This window comes from Papio anubis, chromosome 13, assembly GCF_008728515.1.
Source record: "Papio anubis isolate 15944 chromosome 13, Panubis1.0, whole genome shotgun sequence".
Classification (NCBI taxonomy): domain Eukaryota; kingdom Metazoa; phylum Chordata; class Mammalia; order Primates; family Cercopithecidae; genus Papio; species Papio anubis.
This window is the reverse complement of record NC_044988.1, coordinates 1,937,018-1,960,204: the sequence shown is the minus strand read 5'-3', so window position 1 is coordinate 1,960,204 and position 23,187 is coordinate 1,937,018. Positions and strand designations below refer to the sequence as shown.

The 23,187-nt window shown below is 50.2% G+C and overlaps 2 protein-coding genes across 16 annotated transcripts in view; one reads left to right on the top strand and one right to left on the bottom strand.

Moving 5' to 3' along the window:
- CDC14B (cell division cycle 14B) overlaps positions 1–23,187 on the top strand; it is a 160,969-nt gene that overhangs the window by 113,896 nt on the left and 23,886 nt on the right. For 7 of the 14 annotated variants that reach the window (XR_001895462.3, XM_017949313.3, XM_017949322.3 and 4 more), the window contains one exon: positions 1,540–5,199. The exons of 1 other annotated variant lie outside the window; for it this stretch is intronic. Coding sequence is in view for 9 of the 13 variants with exons in the window: in XM_017949313.3 (XP_017804802.2) it covers positions 1,540–1,576 (37 nt within the window). In the remaining 4 variants the exon portion in view is untranslated. Of the gene's footprint in view, positions 1–1,539; positions 5,200–8,929; positions 9,684–23,187 lie in introns of those variants that run through there. 6 more of the 14 variants (XM_021927742.2, XM_021927750.2, XM_021927749.2 and 3 more) reach the window with 2 other exon arrangements.
- The window catches only part of HABP4 (hyaluronan binding protein 4), a 39,186-nt gene continuing 30,181 nt past the window's right edge, over positions 14,183–23,187 (bottom strand). For both annotated transcript variants that reach the window (XM_003912017.3, XM_009189254.3), the window contains 3 exons: positions 20,898–21,069; positions 17,247–17,432; positions 14,183–15,538 (listed from right to left, as the gene is read on the bottom strand). In XM_003912017.3, the coding sequence (XP_003912066.2) occupies positions 15,482–15,538; positions 17,247–17,432; positions 20,898–21,069 (415 nt within the window). In that variant the 3' untranslated portion in view covers positions 14,183–15,481. The remainder of the gene's footprint in view (positions 15,539–17,246; positions 17,433–20,897; positions 21,070–23,187) is intronic.

The following is a 23,187-nucleotide window of genomic DNA, read 5'->3' as shown; positions in this document are numbered from 1 at the left end:
AGCCATCACTTTCTGCTGCAGCTGCCAAACCAAACCTAAGGTCCGGACTTTGGGGTACTCTGTACCTAATTCTTCATGTTGCGGGGGTTGGGGAGAGAAATGCTCAGCTTCTTTCCTTAGCCTCTTTTTTTTTTTTTTTTTAAATGAGACAGAGTCTCTCTCTGTCACCCAGGCTGGAGTGCCATGGTGCGATCTCAGCTCACTACAACCTCCACCTCGCAGGTTCAAGTGATTCTCCTGCCTCAGCCTCCTGCATAGCTGAGGAGGGAATACAGGCGTGCACTACCACGCCTGGCTAAAAATTTTCTTTCTGTATTTTTAGTAGAGATGAGGTTTCACCATGTTGGCCAGGCTGGTCTTGAACTCCTAACCTCAGGTGATCCACCTGCCTCGGCCTCTCAAAGTCCTGGGATTACAGGTGTGAGGCATCGCGCCCGGCCTCTTTCCTTAGCCTCTAAAACCACGAATGTTTTCAGGAGCCCTTCAGTTGGGAGCAGCTGCATCTAGGACCTCTGACTTCTTCAGTGTTCTCGGGTGTCTTGGCCCGTGTCACACTTGCCACTGCCTCTTGACCCTCAGAGCCTCAGATCTGGGTGCCTGTTCCGTTGCTTCTGGGCGTTAACTTTTGGCTACTGCCGTTGTCTCCAAAGTCCATCAGGAGAGGAGTCCCAGAAGGTTGTCTCTAAATGTTTCTTGGTAAAATGTTGTTTCTCTCCAGTCTTTTAAAATATTAGTGATCCTTTGAAATTCCAGATATCTTCCCACTTGTCTCACCAGCTGACCTGGATCTTTTGGCTCAGTGCTCTGTTGGGATCTCTGAAAATGAAACGATCGATTCAAACGCTCCTCCTTGAAGAGCGCAGCAGCGGCATCGGGCGAGGGGCCCCTCCAGATTGGAAGTGGTTTTTCTGACTCTTCTTTTGGTTTCGTTTTCTGAAAGTTGTTATGGACCTGAAAGTGTAGCGTCATAAACTGGGGAAGGAGAGAAGAGAGGCAGGAGGAGAATCATGGAGTGCGGAGGCAGGTAGCCCGTGGGGTGTCTCCTGTGCTTGGCGGCGCTGGAAACCACTTAGGTGCCAGAGCTTTTTCTGTGACCAAATTCTGGCTTTTGAAATAACCCAGTAACAGTTCTCTGTCTTTTCATTCTGCCTGCTCCTCCCACAGCCTGGTTCCTCAGAGGGAAGGAAGGAGAACGAGTGCTTTGCAGCACGTGCCCCTGGCGGCATCATGGTACTTTCCTGGCCCTGCTGCCTCTCTGCCCGTCCATCTTTTATGATTTTTATTTACTTGTATTGGTTTTCTTTAATTTCTATTTTTTGCAGAACTGAACCTTTTTCTGCCCTGCCTTTCTCCTGTTTGTCTTTCCTTTGTGGTTGATATTGTGTTGTCTTCTCCAAAGTATTTGTCATTAGAAACTCACAGCAAGCGTATACTTTTTAGCATGTCAGCACTTTTATTATGTTGCCCTCCTTGTCTTTGATAACTGCCTCTGGACGCTGTGTAAACTTCATGGTAAAAATCCTTTTTTTCCCCCCGTAGTCTCTCCATTTCAAGGACTAAAACAGTCTTGCGTTAAGTAAAAACCTGTGACCAGAGCTGAAGGAAGACTCTAGGAACTGAAAACTGCAACAGAAATTAGCACAATTTGAAAACAAAACAAAATTGCAAAAGCCTTAGTTGCTTTCCACCTAAGAAGTTGATCAATGGAGAAAGTGTCCGCTGGAGTTTCAATAATGAACTTTGAGTTTGGGTGCAAGCGAATGACTCAGAGAAGGGCCCAGCTCTCAAGCTGAACGACAAAAATGCTGTTGTAAATTTAGTCTCAGGTGTAAATACCCAAGCCCTCTGGTTCCCAGGGAGCTGGTTGCTTTGTGGTGCACGTGTCTCTCTGTGATGGCAATCATTGTAGTTGCTGGCCTTCAGAAGAGTTGAGGATCTGATGGAGGTTTTTTATGTATTTATTTTCTGTTCACCTTGTGACCCTGTGTCAAAATTTATAAAGATACAAAAGGCATTACTGAGATGGTACTTTCTGTAATTTGATACTATTTGGCTTAATCATCTTCACCTATTTGTAATACTGTTGTAATGTTAACTCTGTTAAGTACCCAAGCTGCTTGTCTTCCACCAAAGAGTGCTTTATTAACAAGAATCTGTGAAAACCACATTTAAATACTGTTGCATGTTGTAAGACCAGGTGGTACCTTGGTAACCTAAAACTTGCAAGAGAATAATAATGGTAGCTTTAGAAGACTCAGGAGGAGAAACTGACTTCAGAGTTGGAAGATGTTGCAAGTCATTGCTTTTTCTGTCCTTTAGGGACTGAAGAACTGGGACGTTGCCCATTGTTTGGTTGCCAGTCATACAAATTAAAATCATATTTCCTTCCTTGCATGGAAGAAACACACTGTCAGTTATTCCCCTTGGAAACAGCAATCCCAAATAATGTCGGCTTAAAAAAAGTTACCGCTTTTTTAGAGTCCTTCTCTGTAACATTGGATTTTTTTTTTTTTTTTTTTTCCTTATGAGATCAGCCTAAGGCCATTGACGCGGCCTGCGATCTCAGTGACGATGATCTGCTTCTGGATCTCACTGTTGCCTTTGGTTAGGGAACACAACCAGTAACTCTGCAGAGCGCCTTCTCCCCCACCCTACTGGAACACAGCAGAGTCAGCGCCATGAAGCAGTCACAGAAACAGAATTGATTTGCTGCTTAAAAAAAAAAAGTGGGGGGGCAAAATAAAAGAATATTTAGTACTCACCTCAGTTCCTTCCACAAGCAGTGGGTGGTTTAATGATTGTTAACCCATTTTTGCCTGTGCTGGGAGCATGGAGGGCCGAGATGTTGACAGCAGTAAGAAGCAAACGCTCTCCTAAGCCACAAGGCGTGCGCCAGGTCTAGTAGGCAACTCCATTTTACGAAGCTGCCTTTTTCACAAAACTTCAAGAAATTAAAGCAGTTGGAAGAAACAAGTTAAAGTCTTTAATGCAGAAAGGAATTGAAAGGCAGTGCCTCCATTTTGGTGCACTTTCTTGGAAGAAAGTGTGAAAACAACCGGCATCAGGAGAGACGGAAGATGCCGTGTTCTCAGCCAAACAAGCGACTCTTTCCCCGCCAGGCACTATGGGGTGGGGTCAGGCCAGCTTTTAAACACTGGGGACTGGATCACAGAAAAACAGTGGCTTTCTGTCCCTGGAAATGAATAGGCACAAAGACCCACTTGGCTGTGGGAAGACCACTCTTCAATAAGATGTGGGTGGGAGGAGGTACATTCCTTTTGCTGTTTTGAGCTGAGACAATATAAATATTCAAACTGTGCCATGCATAAAGCATTGAATTCTCAGGGCACCTCTTCTTCCCCTTACCCTTTTTAAGGCCATCCGCTCCATAAATAATAATCCAGGTAGTTGTGAAAATCGCGCTTCCATCTGATCCCTTCTTAGTTTGGCTTTTCGTCCCGTCAGAACAAGTAAATGTAGGCGCCGCAGCTCTTGTGAGTACTGTCTCCCTCACGGCGGACACGCCTCCTGGTGTTTCGTCCAAGAAAAGGAAGGGTGTCCGCGGAACCACAGACCTTCTTCATTTTATTAACTGCCTCTTCATGTTGCCTGCTCAGGTTTCCACCTATAATTGCTATCACTGTGGCTCTTTCTAAAAATCCTTCTATTTAACTGGTTCACTGAAATTAGTCATAGAAAACTTGTGATTTGGTGAAGAAGCATTCCTTGTAATAACCAAATGACTTGGGAAGGTGTGCATAGCAACAGTGTTACACTTCTGGGGACCGTCTCTAGAATCCAGGAAGTGTCGGTCTGAGGGATGGAAAGTTCTTCCTGCTATGAATGAGAGTGGATGCTTCCCCTCATCCCCAGCTGAAACCACAAACACCCAGAATCTTCTGGGGTTCTGACTTAGAGTCCTTGTCACAGAAGACCTTGTTGCTATGGAACGTGAAACTGTGTCTGTCTGATGGAGAGATTCCCTTAACTTAAGAGCCTTAAATAGCCCTGAAAGTACACCGGGACAGTTTGCAATGGAATTAAAATTAGAAGTGCATATTTTTAGGTGCCCTTGAAGCTTTCTGGGGACTCAAAATTATCAAGAGTCAGGGACGGTCCGGAGGAAGAGCATCTGCAAAACTGGGTTCCTAGAAGTACGGACGGACTTGGCTTTTTATAGAACTTGGTGGGGAGCAGCGCCTCGCGAGAGCAGAATGGCCTGGCGTGGCCAGTGCTTCCGGCAGCACGTGGCAGGGCTCTGCTGGCCTCCAGAACTCCCCGTTCTGAGCTTGATGCCCCTAGCCTGCCCCCTACCTCCTTCCTCCCCTCCCCTCCAGCCCTCTCACAGGGTGATTGCTACCTCTCTCTTGGGCCTAGGCAAGTTTTAGAGGAGTTCCCAAGCATTGTCATGCGGCCAGTGTGCCCACTGGCCCGATGGCCTGGGCTTCTGCGTGGCCCAAGGGCTGTCCTGAGGCATTCCCTTTCCCCGTCACCGTCCGAGCCACAGAGGCAGTGCACTCATTGGATGTCTGTTCTTAACATGGCTTCTCTTTCTACATTAAAAAAAAGAATCATTATTGCATTCTGGAAAGCAGTGCTCATCAAAAGCAACTTTTAAAACCTATTTTATTGTTCCTTGAAATGTTCTCTCCCGCTGAAACTGCCCTGGAGAGGCTGCTGCCCTTCCGTTTCCCCACATCAGGGTATTCTCCACGTCACTGAGCGGAGATGACCCCAGATGTGTTTAAAGACTGGACAATTCACCTATACTGTGTAGGAAATTACCTCCTTAATTACCTGGTAGAATTGTCAGCAGACATGTTCATCCAATGATAGTACTGCAGTTTTCTATTAATAATTTGCAGACTTTTATCTAACCTGCACTCCTGTACAGATTATTAAAAGTTTTAAAATGTAACTGATCAGTAGTGATCAATCATTGTCTTGATTTTTTTTTTACAGTGTATATTTCTAATCGTATTTTTTAAAGCCAAGAGAACTGGTTGAATGAATGTTTATTTTCCTGAAGGTATTTTTAAGATAAAGCTTCCTAATGGCCTGTAAACTTTGCATATGTGTGTAGTTTGATACATATTGTCACATTGGAAAATCTTGTGAGTTGTAACTGGTTTTATACAAAATATCGAATAGTGGAAATTGTATAATTACAATCATGTAATTAAAAGTATTAACCCAACAGCCTTTTTGTTCACTGTGTTCCTTACCAGGCATTTTGAATTCTGGTAGGCAGTGGGTTAGAACATAAAGCAGAGGTAACCCGGCATCTGTGTAAGTCTTCTAGGACGGCCGCAATGGAATACCCCAGACTGGACGGCTGACATAGAGGTTCGTTTCCTCACAGTTCTGGAGGCTGCATGTCCACGATCAAGCTGTGGGCGGGCTTGGTTTCTCCAGCGGCCTCTCTCCTGGGCTTGCAGGCACTGCCTCCTTGCAGGGCCTCTCTTCAGTGCCTGCAGGGCCCTGGTGCCTCTTCCCCTCCAGTCCCCTCTCAAGAGGACACCAGTCAGATTGGATTGGGGTCCACCGATGGCCTCATTATAACTTGACCACCTTGTTAAAGGCCCCGTGTCCACATAGAGCCACATCTCAAGGGGCTGGGGTTAGGGCTTTAGCGTTTGAATCTGGAAGTTAGTCCAGCCCCCTTCTGTAGGTAAGGTGGTGGACTGGAGGCGCTCCTGCTGCCATAGGTAAGGTGGTGGACTGGAGGCGCTCCTGCTGCCATAGGTAAGGTGGTGAACTGGAGGCGCTCCTGCTGCCATAGGTAAGGTGGTGGACTGGAGGCACTCCTGCTGCCAGGCTATTCCTCACACCCCAGCACCAGCTCACAGGACACAGCTTTGACTTTCTGGAGACCTCTGAGGATAAGACTCAAGTCAGGCCCTTGGGATCCTGCAGGGCATTTGGCCTGCCAAGGTCAGGCAGCACCGGCCCCAGCACCCTCCCCAGCTTGCGGTCCAACCCCAGATGCCAGCCCCCATGCTCTCTACTTGCCCTGCCTCTGGTGCCGGGTAGGACCCCAAGGGCCCATCGTCCATACCTCACACACAACTTACTGCTGAGACTCAAGACCCTGTGTTCTGTTGAGTTCTATCCAGTTCTCCCAAGGAGCTGTGCTTGAATTCACACTGGGATACAAGTGTCCAAAGTAAAAAACCAGAGACTGGCCTTCTCACCCCTCTCCCGACTCCCCACCACACATGACCCTCCAGACTGTGTATTTGCAGACACTGGCTCTGTGGGAGCTGTGGCCTCTCCCTGCCCCTCCACGGCTTCCCCTGAGGCCACTAGAGCTCAGGCAGCTGGCGCCACCACGCCGCTCCGTGAAGTCCCTGAGTGCTGCCAAGGGGCTGGCTTGGAGGCAGTGCTTGAGAGGAAACCACGAGGCATGCCTGTTCCCCCCGGGGGGCTTTGTCTTCCAGGCCTGTCGAGGGGGGAGGCAGCAGGCTGCGGGGACCCCAGGTCCTTAAGAGACTTATCTCCTTCCCTGTCATCTACAGCGAATCTGACCAGGGCCCAGCCACCATGTGTGGGATGTGCCGATCCCCTCTGCTTCCATTGCTTAAGTGAAATGGAAATGAAAAGAATTCCTACCTTCGCAGTTAGTATGGGAGTTAAAATAACACATGGGAATTGCTTAAAACAGTATCGGGGCATGTCTTTAAATTCACTACTTTGTCATATATTTTAGGTCATTTTCTCTAGAGAATTGGGGAAAGAATGATAGCAGATTACGGTCCCTCAGTTTCTGATATTTTTGGTACCTGCAGCATAATTTTATGCATGGGTAATGGTGTAAACATTTAAAAAGAGGTCACGTAAACTGTTTTGCCTTGAAGCGGGGACCCACGCATTGAAGGTAAGTCTCGAGAATCGTTGTTCAAAGGCAAACCTGGGTCATGGGAGAGGAGATTCAAGGGCCCCTGCCTGCGGCCTCTCAATGGACTGAAATGCAAGTTGCTGTGGAAAGAGAAAGCCCCACTGGGCGTGTCTTGCCCCAGCTCCGCCACTTCTGCGGCCTTGGGGACCCTTGATCTACTGGCCGAGCCTCACTTCGTTCAGTGTTTCAGTTGGACTAGTGAGCGCCTAGCGTTTGATTTAACAGAAGTACATGGCTGTGCCTTAGCTGGGATAGTGTGACACCCACTCTGCTGTCTCCCTCCTCCGTGTGTCTAAGTGCAGCTGTGGGCGCGTTGGAAAGGAGCAGCTAGGGAGGAATTCTCCAAGAACACGACCTTTAGCTCTTCTGTAGGTGCCCTGACTAGCTGTCACGCATTCCCGGCTGTCGGCCACGCACCGCATCCCTGTTCTACAGAAATTCTTCCTGGGCGGTGCTGGCTATTTCCTTAGGATAAATTCTTACAGAGGGGATTTCTGGGTCAAAAATGTGTAAGATGTTAAAGCTCTTGCTGTACACTGTGAAAAAGCAGCGTCGGTAGAACTGTTGAGAGCGTGCATTCTGGGCCCAGGCTGTTTGCAAACCTGAGCGCTGCCACTTGGATTTGGGCGGAGGGATTTAGGCTCCCTAAACCCGTTCCTTCTGTGAAGTGGGGATGGCAACATCCATCTTACAGGGTTGTGTGAGGATGAAATGAGTAGTTAATATTTTTCATAGCTGAGAACAAGTGTCTGGCACACGCTAAGAGCCGTCTATATTGTGCCTGATAACAAAAATGTTGTCCAGCAGAAGTGAAAATGCACAGTCGCCGCTGCCCGCTCCTCTCCCGTTAGCCGCTGTCGTGACGCCGGGGAGCTGTGAGTTAAGAGCAGGACGCTGGTCTCAGCGCCGCGGGTCGCGCTCACTGTCCTGCGCGTCGTCCTGGCTTCAGCTTTTCCACATTGATTTGGGGCATTTTGTCTTCCAAGCGGTTGGCACCGTCTGCCCTTCCGTCCGCGCCTCACCGTCTCTATCCGTTTTCTGGGGGAGAAATGGGTCCCCCTGAGCAAAGCCTGCTGGGTTCCTCCCCAGCACCTCGGGGGTCCCTGGCCCGCGTGGGAGTGGGGGGCTCCCGCCTCTAACCCCGCCTGACTCTGGGGGCCGGTCTGCCTGGCTCTGCCGCCTTCGGGACGAGCGTGCTCTGTCCACTCCGAAATCCCGGGTGAGGGGCCCGGCCGGCCGCGGAGGCTCTGCGGGGCCACGTCTGTTTCTAAAGGGGGAAGGACTCGGCGCGGGAGGGCGGCCGCGGGCTTCGTGAGCGGCGGGACTGGGAGGACGGTGGCTTCTCCTGGCCCTGGGCGTGTCTCTGTATTAACCAAGATGTCTTTTCAGGCGGGGCCGCTCGCCCGGGCGCGGGACTCCGGGGAACGCAGCGTGTCTGGGGTCCCCGCACCCGCCGACTCGGTGCCAGCGGACGGTCCGGGCCCCACGCGTTTCCCCGGCCCGGGCTGCCGCTGCCCCCAGCCGGGAACGGCTCCCTGGCTTCCAGGGCCGCGTGTCCTGCGCAGCACACGGGACAGAGAGGCCGCCACGCTGCTGTGTCTGGGGCCGGAGGGCAGAGGAAGGAGCTGGAGGAAGGGGCTTCTCGGAGCGACGGGGTCCCCGGGAGCGGGTCCGCCGCGCCTCCCCCAGCGGGGACTTCAGGGTGGCCTGGGCGGTGGAGCCAGCGGGGTCCGCGGTGCCTGCGCCTGCAGTGCGGGGTCAGCCGGGCCCAGCCGGAGCGAGACGCACGGAGCGCCCTGGCAGCCCCGCGGGTGGCACGTCCTCGAGCCGCCGCTGAGTGTCCGCTCAGCACTCACGGGCCAGGCTGGAGGGTGACGGCTCGCGGCCGTTCTGGGCCCCAACCCAAGTTTGCCTTGCGGTTGAGAGTCAGAGGCCAGCGGAACAAGTCCTTGCCGTCCACACAAACGCAACCCGGAGACAGGCCCTGTGGCGGTGGTAAGTACAGCCCTGTCCGTCTCCTCCCTTTTCCAGCGATGGTTGGCTGTCCCAGGCTGTCACCTTTCTAGACCGGCTTCTCATCTGGCTGGGGATCCACAGGGACTAGACCCGCGGGGAAGGGCTCTCCTGGACACGCCCGTGGCCCACCGCAAGTTCTCTCCGGTGCGATTGAGGCCTCGCGGCAGGTGTGTCTGCCTCGTTCTGCCGCTGGGTGTTGAACCATCAGCCCAGGGCCTTCCTGTAGCTGGGCCCGGGCGTGACTGAGTTGGGAATGGCCAGGCTGACACCCGCCCTGCTTTGGTAGCAGGCCCATTCCAGGCGCAGAGGGCAGTGCTGCTGACATGTTCTCAGGCTGGGAGCCCCTGTGAGATGGTCTGATGGACGCTGAGGCCCTTCCATCTCCCCAGAAAAGTTCGCACCAAATGTTTGAAGGCTGCATCGACAGGTCAACTTACTGGCTTGCTGGCTGTCGCCACACACCCCAGGTGTGCTGTGTGTACAGATGCCGGAGGTGTGCAGTGAAGGCAGGGTCTATTCATCAATCAGCAGCACCCCCGCAGCCTCACCCTGCCAGGGAGCCTCCGTAAAAATTCCCGGGGCATCTTTCTACCTTGGTCACAGCGACCCGCTTCCCCAAGCATGTCCCTCATAGGCCACATGGCGTTCCCATTTCTCCTGCTTTCTTTCTATCCACCTTCCCTCTTCCTGAAAACTGCCCCAGCATCACCGCTGGCTCCACCTCCATCCTCTCACCAGCAAAACATGCAAGTTGTGGTCAGTTCACTTAGTACTTGCCTCGGGTACTTTTGTTTTCCTCACTGTTGCTCTGCCGCAAGACCAGTGGCCGGTATGCATGTGGGCCGCCAGGACAGTTGTGCAGGTTGTTCATCGCACAACTCGAGGGCCAGGCACACTGAAGTCAATGTGAGTCAGCTCCTGGGGGTGGGCAGCACACAACATGGGTGCCCAGATAGGGCAGCCTTGCTGGAGGTGCCGTCAGTCCCTTTGCAGGGTGGTGGTTCTTGAGGAGAAACGTCTTACCCTACCTCAGTGTCTGAGAACATTTGAGACTCTCAGAAGCCCTGTGGGGTTTACGTACAAGTTGATGCCACACGACAGGCACTCCTTACCTTACAAATGGCTTTGAGCTCCCAGAGTTATGTAATTCCGCCCTCTGGGATTGGGCACAGGTTTGTAAAGAAACACTGCTCAGGCCAGGTGCAGTGGCTCACGCCTGTAATCCCAGCACTTTGGGAGGCTGAGGCAGGTGGAACATGAGGTCAGGAGATTGAGACCATTCTGGCTAACACAGTGAAACCCCGTCTCTTACTAAAAATACAAACAATTAGCCGGGCGTGGTGGCGGCGCCTGTAGTCCCAGCTACTCGGGAGGCTGAGGCAGGACAATGACGTGAACCCGGGAGGGAGGAAGGGAAAGAGAAAGAAAGAAAAGGAAGGAAGGAAGGAAGGAGCCGGGTGCGGTGGCTCAAGCCTGTAATCCCAGCACTTTGGGAGGCCGAGACGGGCGGATCACAAGGTCAGGAGATCGAGACCATCCTGGCTAACACGGTGAAACCCCGTCTCTACTAAAAAAAAATACAAAAAAAACTAGCCGGGCGAGGTGGTGGGCACCTGTAGTCCCAGCTACTTGGGAGACTGAGGCAGGAGAATGGCGTGAACCTGGGAGGCAGAGTTTGCAGTAAGCTGAGATCCAGCCACTGCACTCTAGCCTGGGCGACACAGCAAGACTCCGTTTCAAAAAAAAAAAAAAAAGAAAAGGAAGGGAAGGAAAGGAAGTAAGAAACAGTGCTCCCCACAGAGGCCTGATTGGCCCAAGGTGTAGCTGTGAGGGGTGCGAGAACCTTTTGCAATCTGGTTAGAGAAATTCTTGTCATCTGGAGTCCAAGGAAACTGTGGCCCAGGCAGAGGCTTTCCAGGAGCAACAGGAGATATGCAGAAAAGCTGGATTGGGCAAAGCAGGCAGGAGCCGCTAGGCCCTTAGGCCTAAGGAGCCAAGTTTTAGTCCCATCCCGTTTGCATGGAGAATACCTGAGGGGGGCCCCTCTGCACTGCTGTGGTGTGCAGTACCCTGCTAGGCACCATGGCCATCTCCACATGGCTCGGAAAGTGACTGAGCACAGAGGCACACGGCAAACACTCCACGTCTCCTTTCATCCCCTGCTGAGGTACAGGCGTCCCTTTTCCTGTCCCCTCTCCTAACAGCTTTGCCCAAGGGACTGGTCCTTTCACTGGAAATTTCAGGAGTATGTAGAAAGGACGTGGGGCTCAGGGACTGAATCTCGTTTCAGCTTCTACCTGCCCTAAATAGTAGCCAGGCAGCAAGGAAGACAGCATCCTTGCCTGACTATAAAATGACAAGGCATGACAAGACAGGACTCCCTGGCGGTCCCGGGGAAAGCAGGTGGGTTCGGTCACCAGGCTTTGTCGTAGGTGCCGGGGGGAAGCGGGTGGGTTCGGTCACCAGGCTTTGCCGTAGGTGCTGAGGGGGAGTGGGTGGGTTTGGTAACCAGGCTTTGCCATAGGTGCCGGGGGAAGCGGGTGGGTTCAGTCACCAGGCTTTGTCGTAGGTGCCAGGGGAAAGCGGGTGGGTGGAGGGGCATCCTTCGGAAGACTTTTCTTTCAAAAGGCAGCACTGGCGTGGAGGGGAGCACCTGGGGTCGTGGCGGGGAGTGACTGGGGACAGTGATGAGGTGGTGGGATGAGGTGGTGATCAGCATGGTCCACGTGACCAGGCTTTGGAGGAAAACGTGGTTACAAGGCAGTTCTGCACTTTTAAGAGATGAGGTTTTTCTCTGTCACCCAGGCTGGAGTGCAGTGGCATGATCGTAGCTCACTGTAGCCTCAAACTCCTGGGCTCAAGCCATCCTCCTGCCTCAACGTCTCGGCCCCTTCCCAGAGTAGCTATGACTACAGGTGTGTGCCACCCACCTAATTTTAAAATTTATGGTAGAGACATGGTCTTACTGTGTTGCTCAGGCTGGTCTTGAACTCCTGGCCTCAAGCAATCCTCCCACCTCAGCCTCCCAAAGTATTCCAGGCGTAGGCCACCATGCCCAGTCTAGTTTTGGACTTTTATCTGTATCCTATTTGATAATAAGATTTTAAAATATTCCTGCGTTTTTCCTTCCTCGTTCCCTTCTCCACACCTCCTCATCCTCCACAACACAGGCCCCTGTGGGACACAGCCAGGCCAAAGCCTCCCATGCCCTCAGCCCACCCCAGGTTGTCTGAAGCAGCCATGAGTGTCCGGGGGGTTCAGGGAAGCTGTTCACATGGGCCATGATCCTTGCAGAAGGCGGAGAGGAGACAGCAGCAGCCAAAGGAAACGAGCAAATCTATCTTCCGCATCTACAGCGGAGGCCGCAGCGTGGAAGGCAGGCAGGCCGGCCCAGTGCTGCTGAGAACAGGGCGGGCACAGGCAGCTCCCGTGCTGCCTTTCCCAGCTTCGGAGACACAGGCCCAGCTGCTCCAAAGCACCTGCCAGCACCGCGCAGTAGTTTCAGAGGATGGCAACGTCTTTCCCATGAAGCTCGCGTGCACTGGGATGGCGTGGACTTGCTGATAACAGAAGGAGATGGTCTGGTCTGACCAGCACAGGGAAGGAGGGTGGCTGGCTCAGAGGGGCCCGCCTTGCATGGAATGAAAATGCCAAAGGCTCATGAGCAACATTAGGCTGGAGGGCTCTTGTTCAAAGCATCCAAATCTGACTTCGGAGGCATTCCCATCCGGCAGCAGTGTGTCCAGCTGCCTCTTCCCAGACTCGTCAGACAGGCAGCTTAGGCTTTCATCCCAAGTCGAGTACTGATCCCCTCCCTCTCGGGCAGCACCTCCCTTTTTATTTTTTTTTTCTTCCAAAGACAGAGGCTCACTCTTGTTGCCCACACTGGAGTGCAGTGGCATGATCTCGGCTCACTGCAACCTCCATCTCCCGGGTTCAAGCAATTCTCCTGCCTCAGCCTCCTGAGGAGCTGGGATTACAGGTGCCTGCCACCACGCCCGGCTAATTTCTGTATTTTTAGTAGAGACAGGGTTTCACCATGTTGGCCAGCCTGGTCTTGAACTCCTGACCTCAAGTGATCTGCCTGCCTTGGCCTCCCAAAGTGCTGGAATTACAGGCATGAGCCACCGCGCTCAGCCAAGCACCCCCATCTCTAGAGGATCTGGTCCCTCAGCCCAGTTACTGCGGGGCGGCTTTCCCGGCCTGGTGCCAGGCTGTGCGCAGCAGCTCCAGGACCTCCCCCTGAGCTAAGTCTTCAGGAGCTGCCCTGGCGGCACAACTCAGACACCCCTGAGGCCCAGCAGTCAACTCCTGGTTCAGACATGATCCAGTCCGGCCTGGGCCTGGCTAACCAACTCAAACTTGCTTGACCTCCACTTTTCAGAAGACTTGGGGACGACAACCCTCATGGGTGTCCTTCATGGGGTTAATCTGCTTGAGTCTAAGTCGCCAGAAACGTGGTGCCCAGGGTGCGCTGCCCCAGGACATGTCCACGCCCACGTCACAAGCTCCTCTGACGGAGGAGTCTGCCTGCGGCACTGTGGTCCAAAAGGTCCTGCCACCTCTGCATCTGACTGTGCCTACGGCATGCTGGTGACACCCCCTGCCCTTCGCTTCTGTCTTCCCTGGCTTCTCTGGGCCACCTGGGGCTACGTACAACCTGGCACAATCCAGAAAGAGCACAAACAAAACCCCTACATCTGGGCACAGGACCAAGTCAGCAAGAGCTAGCCCTGGTGAGCACACACTGCCCATTACAGGTTCAGAACATGCACCGGGTTCCCCAAAACCGTCTTCAGCCACATGACTCAACAGCTCTATGCGATAGGAACTGTCAGTGTTTTTGCAACTGCAACATTAAACCAAATGCTATGGGCTTTTCAAGTAGTATTCACAACACTGACGGAAAGTTTCTTCAAAGCAAGCTCTGGCTAATCTTCAAAGCCACGGTTAGGCAAAATGACCGTGTGACAGCTTCAAAGCCACCGAGTCATGACCCAGCCCTGATGTTGTACCAGCTAGGTTCAGATTTTGGAAATCAGGGCGCTTGCATCCATTGCCTTTTCCAGGAAAAGGAAGAAAACACTCAGTTGATAAACCTTAGTACTCAGATAATAATTTAATAAGAGACCAAAAGTAGGCTGTCACCCAAAGCAAACATCCTTAACTGACCCTACCGTGTACGGATTCAGCTTTGATGATTCAACAAAATCCTGACTGACTGCTGTGGCCTGAGAGTAACCAAAGGACTGTTTTCTCTACACAAAGTCAGGAGCGAATACCAACCTTTATTTGCACTTGGCTTCCAGTTCAAAGCCACCTTAGACAGTGTGGCAAAGTGGGAAAAAGCACAGATCCTGGGACCGAGGTTCAGATTCCATCTCAAGCGAGCCTATGAACTGTGTGACAACAGGCAGACAGTACCTGTGGTGTCTATGAGAAAGCAGGGAGAGCAACACCCCAGCTTCTAGCAGCTCTACAGCTGCCTGGACCTGCAGGCCCTCCTAGGCCTCCTTCCTCCCCAGCACAGTGTGTGCTTTTGGGCGTGTGGCTCTGGGTCCAGCTCTGTTCAGCGTGGGACTCCAGGTGAACTACTGAACCTCTGAGGTGTACCTCCAACCCCAAACTTTCACCAAAAGCCATAAAGAGGAACTCTAGAACTGGGGCCAGGACTGAGTGAGAAAAACTGCTCATAAGTGCTTAATAAATACTAGTTATTTACAACAGTGCCCAAGCCGAAGGCGGAGGCCTTTGCACACAGCTGCCGACCTCTGACTCTGCTTCTGCGGAAGAAAAGGATGCGGTATTTGCTTTTGCCACGATCCCTTTCCATTTGACTGGCAGGTTAAATAACACGGTTTTTAAAGTCATATACTTAATATTCTTCCTAAAAACCACCCAAACACTAGCTGTGTGTGCGCACACACACAGAAACCAGGAGGTAGTTTAAATCACAATGAAAAATCAACACTTTCTCGGATTCTGTGTCACAGGGCGGTGGCCAGTGGCTACACGATAGCGATTTTTAAATGACTGGTTAAGTGAAAACCAGAAAGGAAAATATTCCAGGAGAGTAGGTAACATTTACAAGTAAACAGTAAGTACAATTGTAGTTTAATTTCTTGGTCTCTGAAAACTCAGCTGGGACTGCTTTCCATGAACAGTTCCGGTTCTATGTGTTTCCTCTAACGCTAAAGGCACAGCCTCCGGGAATCTACGGCTTCCTAAGAGTCTGCACGGAGTCTGTTTGGCGACCTCCTTCCCTCCGCGCTCCCGCGGAGGAGTCTATACTATCTCTTATGTACACAGTTTAAACATTATTCCTGGACTTCATTTGAAACTCCTTCAGTAAAAACACAGTCACCATTCTTCACCTGCTTGGGAAAGGGCCTGCTCTCAAGCCTCTGGAGAAGCCCCTCTAACAGCCCAGCCCGAAAAAGTGCGACAAATTCACACAACATGGGAAAAGCAACATCTATTGTTCTCAGAGTCTGACTCTTTTGGCCCAGCTGGAAAAGTCTCCACAGGTGCGCAGTGCAGCTCCGCGGTGCCGGGATACGGGCGCTTTCAAGACAGCGCAGGGAAGTCTTCAGGGTCATCTGGGTTGGGGGCGACATCTTGCATCTAAAGAAGAAAAGACACACTTTGAAATCCACTGCCCCTTCATCCATTCCCAGTGTCCCAGTGGGATAACAAGGGCCTGGCGCCAACGCTGAGGGGCCTGCATTAGAGGCAGGATCCACAGTGGGAAGGGGAGAGACACAGGTCACTGCTAACCCAGGAAAGCACAGCTCCCCTCCCACACAGGCCTCCGGTCTCCTCGAAAAAGGAGCTGCCTCCCTTCCTATGTCCTGCAAGCTCTTACTGGGGGGCTCTGCACGGGCACGTCCTTCATCGAGTAAATGGAACGGTTACTGCGTGCCAGGCACTGGAGGGAGGAGGAGGGGCACAGACAGTGCCTGTCCTCAGGGAGCTCATGGCTCTGGAGAAACGGACCATCGAGTCAGGAGCTTCACTAACACGTCCTGGGAGGGAGGGGCCACAGGAGGGCCGTCCAGTGCAATTTGATGGCAAAGTGGACACCAAGGTCAGGCAAGGTTTTGTGGGAAGAGAAGGTTCTCCCTGGGATGAACCTCAATGGATAAGCAAAGGGAACAAGGACCCGGATTGGGAAACAGTGTGGCCTGATGGGGGCAGGGGTGGCCCTGAGGGCTTTTCTGAGGTGGGGGGTACACAGCTTGTGGAGGTGGGGACCGATGCCAGTGAAGAGGCGGGTGGCACTGGGTCTCAGAGCGGTTCCCAGCACACGCCCCGGAGTGCTGCAGGGGCCAGAGTCCGCGATAGGAAAGGAGTGAGGATGTGCTTCCTATCTCAGAATAGACCCTGTTTCCAGCCTGGCCCCAAATATACCCCCACCCCCACCCCCCAAAAAATTGTGTTTTTGCTCCTGCTTAAGCAAAACCAAACCACAGATACCGCTTCCAGGGGCTGCTCCCCAGAGCGAGGGAACTGGGCAGCAAGAGGAGCACTGCCAAGACCAGCCACAGAGAAGGGGTCTGTGCCACAGGGCCTCAGGGCTGACTTCCGACGAACAAGTGTCACTATCACATTAGGAAGCACCTACTACATGCCAGGCACTGCATAAACTGATAATGAGCAAAAGCAGCCGCTGACTAATAGCCACACCAGTGGGAATCCAGTCACACACGGAGATCAGGCTTCAATGAAAAGAAACTCCTTTGCTCCGAGACCTTGACCGGTCTAGGAGATGTGATCAAAGAAACCTGTGAGGAAGTGAGGTTGGAAGGATGAACGGAGGCCGCAGGCAGAGGCCAGGGGTAAGGGGCATGCTGTGTCGAGAGCTAGAAGCAGGCAGCCTTGGCTGAGGACGGTGTGAGGCCGGTGAGCTGGGGAGGGGTTGAGGAAGGTCCCCTCACAAAGGGCTTGAGATCTTAGGAAGGATTCTGTTCACTCTGACAGCATCACTTGAGCCCAAGGTATACAATCAGGCCACAGTAAGCAAGATGTCAGGTGCTCCAGTTCAGTCCCAAGCCTGGGGATCTTGTCTAATGCAGATGGGAGTGAGTTTTTCTCGGACCCCGGGAGTGCCTTCACAGCAGACCCTGGAAGCCAGGGCTCCAGAATGGTCTGTAGCCAAGATGTCCATGATGCTGCAACACCGTCCAAATCCCCAACATCAGGCCCACGCTAGCTACAGGAAAAGTCACCGCAGAAGCCGATGGGCCTCTGAACTAGACCATCCGGGGCCGGGACACTGTCCTGATTCACTTCCTTCAGCAAACCATTCGGGATTGATAATGCAGACACCTACCACCACTTCTGCTCTGGGTCCGTAGTTCTCTGCCCTCCTGATCCTTCCCCGGCCTCCCCGGGTGCCTCCTCTGGCTCCGCGCCCGGGACGAGGGAGGTTGCCAAAATTAATCTCCAGCTGGGATGTGATGTCATTGGCGGGTTTCCGGAAAACATGGGAATCGTCCTCATAGTCATCTTTTACCATCTGAAACACAGTTACAGCATCCAACATGCACAAGTCCATCGCCAGTCCCCACACTCATCTGGCTTAGTGGCTGCCATGTGCTGCACAGGAGCTAAAGCACCGTCAGGGGCTAGACAGGGCCACGCTCTGGAAGTGTCTCTGGCCCTGGGCTGCAGAGCTGGACACAGGAGGACGGCACCTGCTGTTCCAGTTCCAAGACAGTGAGTTCCGTGTGTTTGCAGTCCCACATTCTTGCAATTACAATCTTAATCCAAACATCTTGGAACTTAGGATTTCAAGTGGGACCAAATTTCTATCACCTGAGCAGGTTAAGATGTAAGATTCAGCATGACTAATAATAGCAAACAATATACATGTTTTATATCTAAGTGTATTTTGCTGAGATAAAAAGTTTTCATTTTTGGCCGGGCGCGGTGGCTCAAGCCTGTAATCCCAGCACTTTGGGAGGCCGAGACGGGTGGATCACGAGGTCAGGAGATCGAGACCATCCTGGCTAACACGGTGAAACCCCGTCTCTACTAAGAAATACAAAAAACTAGCCGGGCGAGGTGGCGGGCGCCTGTAGTCCCAGCTACTCGGGAGGCTGAGGCCGGAGAATGGCGTGAACCCAGGAGGCGGAGCTTGCAGTGAGCTGAGATCCGGCCACTGCACTCTAGCCTGGGCGACAGAGCGAGACTCTGTCTCAAAAAAAAAAAAAAAAAAAGTTTTCATTTTTGCTTATTTTCTGTCTTATCTGTTCACAAATGCTTTGATAAATAAGGAAATATCTCCTTCCCCGAATTTAATAGAGAAATTCCTTTCAGCATGGGTGCTGACTCTAAATACCATGTGCTAGAAATCACATGATTTATAATAAACAATTCTCACTCAAAATATAGAGAAATTTTATAAAAACAACAGAGTATGGTTACCTGAGCGTTCTACCAACACTGCACAAAGTCAAGCTGCTTTTTAAGAACTGCTTTCATTAAGATTCTGTATCTTGTGACAACTATATTAATTAATTAAATCTGATCCAAATTTGATTTGGCTTCAACTCATAATAATAGATAACACACACACAAACACACACACAAAAAAACCCACTTTAAGTAAAATAAAAACCTACAGAAAAGAAAATATGTCAGTGATCTCAGATGAGAATCTCCAAAGTGCCACAACATTAAACATTACTACAACCAGGAAATGGAACCAAGTTTCCACAAGCACATCCACACCTTTAGGCCATAGGCTCATGGCAGCCTTCACGCTTAACATTTGTGTCCCCTTTAAGGTCTCAGGTTAAAATAAAGCAGAGGCTTTAGGTAGTTGGATGCTTAGTGCTAAAAAGGTGAAGAAAATCCAGGAGCACTGGCACTCTGTAAAAAGATAAACACACAAAAAATAGTGACAGGCAAAATAATCAACTCTTGCCTCGTTTGGCACTCAGCAGGGAAGCCCTGGGAAGGTCTCCCTGGGGGCCCTGCTTTGAGCCGCCTCCCATTGCAGGAAGGGGCAGGAAGGGCCTCGGGAGAGTGGAGCAGGGAGTGGACACACAGTCTAAGGACATACGAAGGCTTGGGCTCCACTCGCAGCTCCAGCTGGCCCTGGCCAAAGTGCTTTAACTGCCCAATGCCTCACACGGGGTTGTTACTAGGTCCGAACTTTGCTAGGTATTCTAGTGCTTTTGTCTCTTCGGGTATCCAGAACAAAGTAAACTGATGAACCCAAGATCAGGCTTGTGTTGCTTTAAGAACAATTCCTAGCTAAAAGCTTCAATCCTTTAAGATTAACAAGGACCAAGCTGTGTGCTTCACTGAGACCAAGCTCGATGACTCAGCTAACCCACTTGCTTCAAATATTCTGGGAGACCTCTGGAGCCAGGGAGGACGAATCTGGTGTGGATTAAGAAAGAGCAGCTTCTATTTTTACCTAACATGTCAGCTGCACATTTCAATCCTGACAGCACATTTGTTTTTGAGAAAATTTTACTTACAATGCCTAGAACAAAAAAGAACAAAGGAAGTGGACAGGTAAAGAACCAACCCAGCTAGCTAATGGAATTAGAAAACACCTCCCAGAGATTGCCAAGGAAATAAAGCTCTGGCCACCTATGTCTACAAAAAGCCATTGCTCGTGGAACAGCTCAAAACTTACTAGTAAGGCTTCCTACAGCTTGGACTGACCAAAACAAGAGGATGGGAGAGAATCCTGTATCTTTTTTTTTTTTTTTTTTTGAGACGGAGTCTCACTCTGTCGCGCAGGCTGGAGCGCAGTGGCGTGATCTGGGCTCACTGCAAGCTCCGCCTCCCGGGTTCCCGCCATTCTCCTGCCTCAGCCTCCCGAGTAGCTGGGACTACAGGCGCCGCCACCACGCCCGGCTAGTTTTTGTATTTTAAGTAGAGACGGGGTTTCACCATGTTGGCCAGGAGGGTCTCAAACTCCTAACCTGAGGTGATCCACCCGCCTTGGCCTCCCAAGAACCCTGTATCTTAAATGACCCCCTAATCAAAGTATTCACTCAGAAAATGAAACTAACCAAAGTGTAAATGACAACTCTACAACAGGGTAACATTCCTGAGATTCCACATGAAAATCAATGACTAACACCCCACAGAGAGGAAGAACCCGCTCACTCCCACCTCGACACAGCGACCGGTATCAAGCTGTAACGGAATGATCCAGATTCAAATCCCATAATGAGAACGCTTCAGCGGGCCTTGCCTTAAGTTCAGTAACTTAAGTAGGAGACTCAGTGACCCAGTGGCATCCCTGTCAACACGCGCTGCTGGGTGTTTCCCCGACACCTCTCCCTGCAAAGCTGAAGCTTCTGAGAAGGGCCGGAGGGAAGCCGTGAGCAACGAGGCCTCGCAACACGGAGGAGCTCCCTGCAACCCCCGCAGCACACTGGCCGCTGTGGCCTGACCAAGCAGCCAGGCAGTTCGGGGCCTCATTTCCCGCCACCTCTGCAGTCAGGCAAGGGGCGCGACGCTGCTGAGCCAACACGGGAAAGGCGTCAGAAGAGCATGGAACCTCCACCACAGTTTCAAACGTCATCAACTGCTCATAGTGAAATGCGCTCATCAAAAATCAGAGTTGAAAGTCAAGTAAACTAATCAGGGAAAACACAGTGTAGTTATCCTTTGAATAACTTTGAACTGCACAAGACACAGTCTGTAACTCTCGCTTGAGAAAAATGAAATACAAGGAACACACAGTATGTGTACAGTCCCAGCGCAGCCCCCGGGGGAGGAGAAGATACACGGTTCCTCTAACCGCTCTGAGCTGCTCTCAATACATCAAGTTTCAATTCCTTTTCTTAATGAACAATAAAGATACAGTAAAATTAGGCACAGATCATCTCTGATTAGAAACAAAAGCGCCAATCACTAACGTTTCATTTTCAAGATAGAAGTGGAAAGGTCCATTTCACTTCCAATAAGGTAAAAGTAAAGATGGCCTCTACATACGAAATGTAACGCTTACATCGTCTCTGTATTTTGACTTGTGAATCACCACTGCTTTGGAAGGGACAGTGGATTCCGGTTTCCGGATGTTAAACTCAGGCTTTGGTCTGGTCTGTTCTTGAAGATTTTTCCATTCATCTAAAGTCATCTCTTGAACTTGGGTTTCTTCTTCTACCTCCAACTCAGGAATTCTATAAAGAGATGTATAATCGTAAAGAATAATTTTTGATGGTATAAAAATGTCTACGTTATTAAATAAAAAGTTATAACCATTTATTCTGCATATTTTCGTGGTACTACATTTCAAATGCAAGTAAGGTCAGAAAATCTTTGACTCACAAACTTCCATATTTCATTTTCAACATTTTATGTTATCACTGCCAACAGAAAATACTTCCTATCTGTGTTCAAAGCAATCTTTGAAAAATGGGAACATCACCACCCTGATGACATTAATGTTACACTTCACCACTCCATGACAGACAAAACGAGGTAATTATGGAAAACGAGCTGAAATAAAATACAAGAAACCATAAACAGAAGTTTTAAAGCACTGGCTCATAAATGCATACTTTTGTAAATATCCTCTTTAATGAATTTTAAAAAGAAAACAAAAGACAGAAATATAGATCGAGAGAAAATAATTCAGAGTCCAGAAATAAACCCTCACATTTATGGTCCATTGATTTTTTTTTCCAACCGTGGTGCCAAAGACAATTCAATGGGGAATGAAAAGTATTTTCAACAAATGATGCTGGGACAACTGGATATCCACACCAAAAGAAAGAAGCTAGACCTCCCTCACACCATAAATACAAGAGCTAAAATAGAAAACTCTTAGCAGAAAACCTAGGCAGAAACCTTCTTAACCCTGGATTCCGCAATGGTTTCTTCCACATGACACCAAAAGCACAAGCAACAAAAGTACATACGTCGAACATCAGCAGACACTTTTATACGACAAAGGACACCATCGAGAAAGTAAAAAGACAGTCCACAAAATGGGAGAAAATATTTACAAATGATATATCTCCTAAGGGACTTGTATCTGGAATACATAAAGAATCCTTTATGAAGAGCCAGGCGTGGTGGCTCATGCCCAGAGTCCTAGCTACTCAGGGGGCTGAGGTAGGAGGATTGCTTGAGGCCAGATGTTCCAGGTGCAGTGAGCTGTGATCACATGTGTGAATGGCCGCTGTGATCCAGCCCAGGCAACACAGTGAGACACTGTCTCTTTAAAAAAAAAAAAAAAAAAAAAAAAGAATGCTTTATGAATTCTAGATACAAGTTGTCTTTAATTAAGACAAATGAACACCCTCCCCTCAAAAAAGGCAAGGATCCGAATAAACATTTTTCCAGAGAAGATATACAAATAGGCAGTAAGATGTTGCACATCATTAGCTATTAGAGAAAGACAAGTCAAAAACCACAGAGCTGCACCATTCCACACCCAGTGGGATGGTTAGAATCAAAAAGACATTTGACAAGCGTTGGGGAGGACATGGAGAAACTGGAACCCACATACACTGCCAGTGGGAATGTGAAATGCTGTAGCCACTTTGGAAAGCAGTCTGGTGGTTCTTCAAAAATCTAAGCTGAGTTAGCCTCTGACCCAGAAATTTCACTCCTGGGTTTATACCCAAGAGAAATGAAAACATACATCCACATGCAAACTTAAACCCAAGTGTTCACTGCAGCGCTATTCATAATAGCCAAAAAGTGGACACAACCTAATTGTCTATTAACTAATGAGTGGATAAACCAAATATGGCAGACTTTTTGGAATATTATCTGGCAATAAAAAGAAACAAAGTATTAATACACATTACAACCTGAACAAACCTTGAAAAAATGATGCAAGTGAAATAAGCCAGGCAGAAAAGACTTCTGTGTATGATTCCATTTACATGAACTATTCAGAGGAGCCAGGTTCACAGACAGGAAGCAGATGAGCGGCGGCCAGGGCTGCAGGGAGGGAGGATAGGGGGTGATGCTGAATGGGCACGAGGTTTCCTTTTGGGATGATGACAGCGTTCTGGAGCCAGATCATGGTGATGGTTGCATAACACTCTGAATGTACTAAATGCCACTGAATTGTACACTTCAAAAGGATTAAATTGTAGATTTGAAAATCACCAAAAAATACGCAAAAAAAAAGGAAATGAAGACTGGCACATGCTACAACATGGATGAAACTGAAAACCTGATGCTAACAGTTAAAATGAGCCAGGCACAAAAGGAATATTGAACGATTCCACTGAGATGAGGCACCTAGAATAGGCACATTCATAAGCACAAGTAAAATAGAG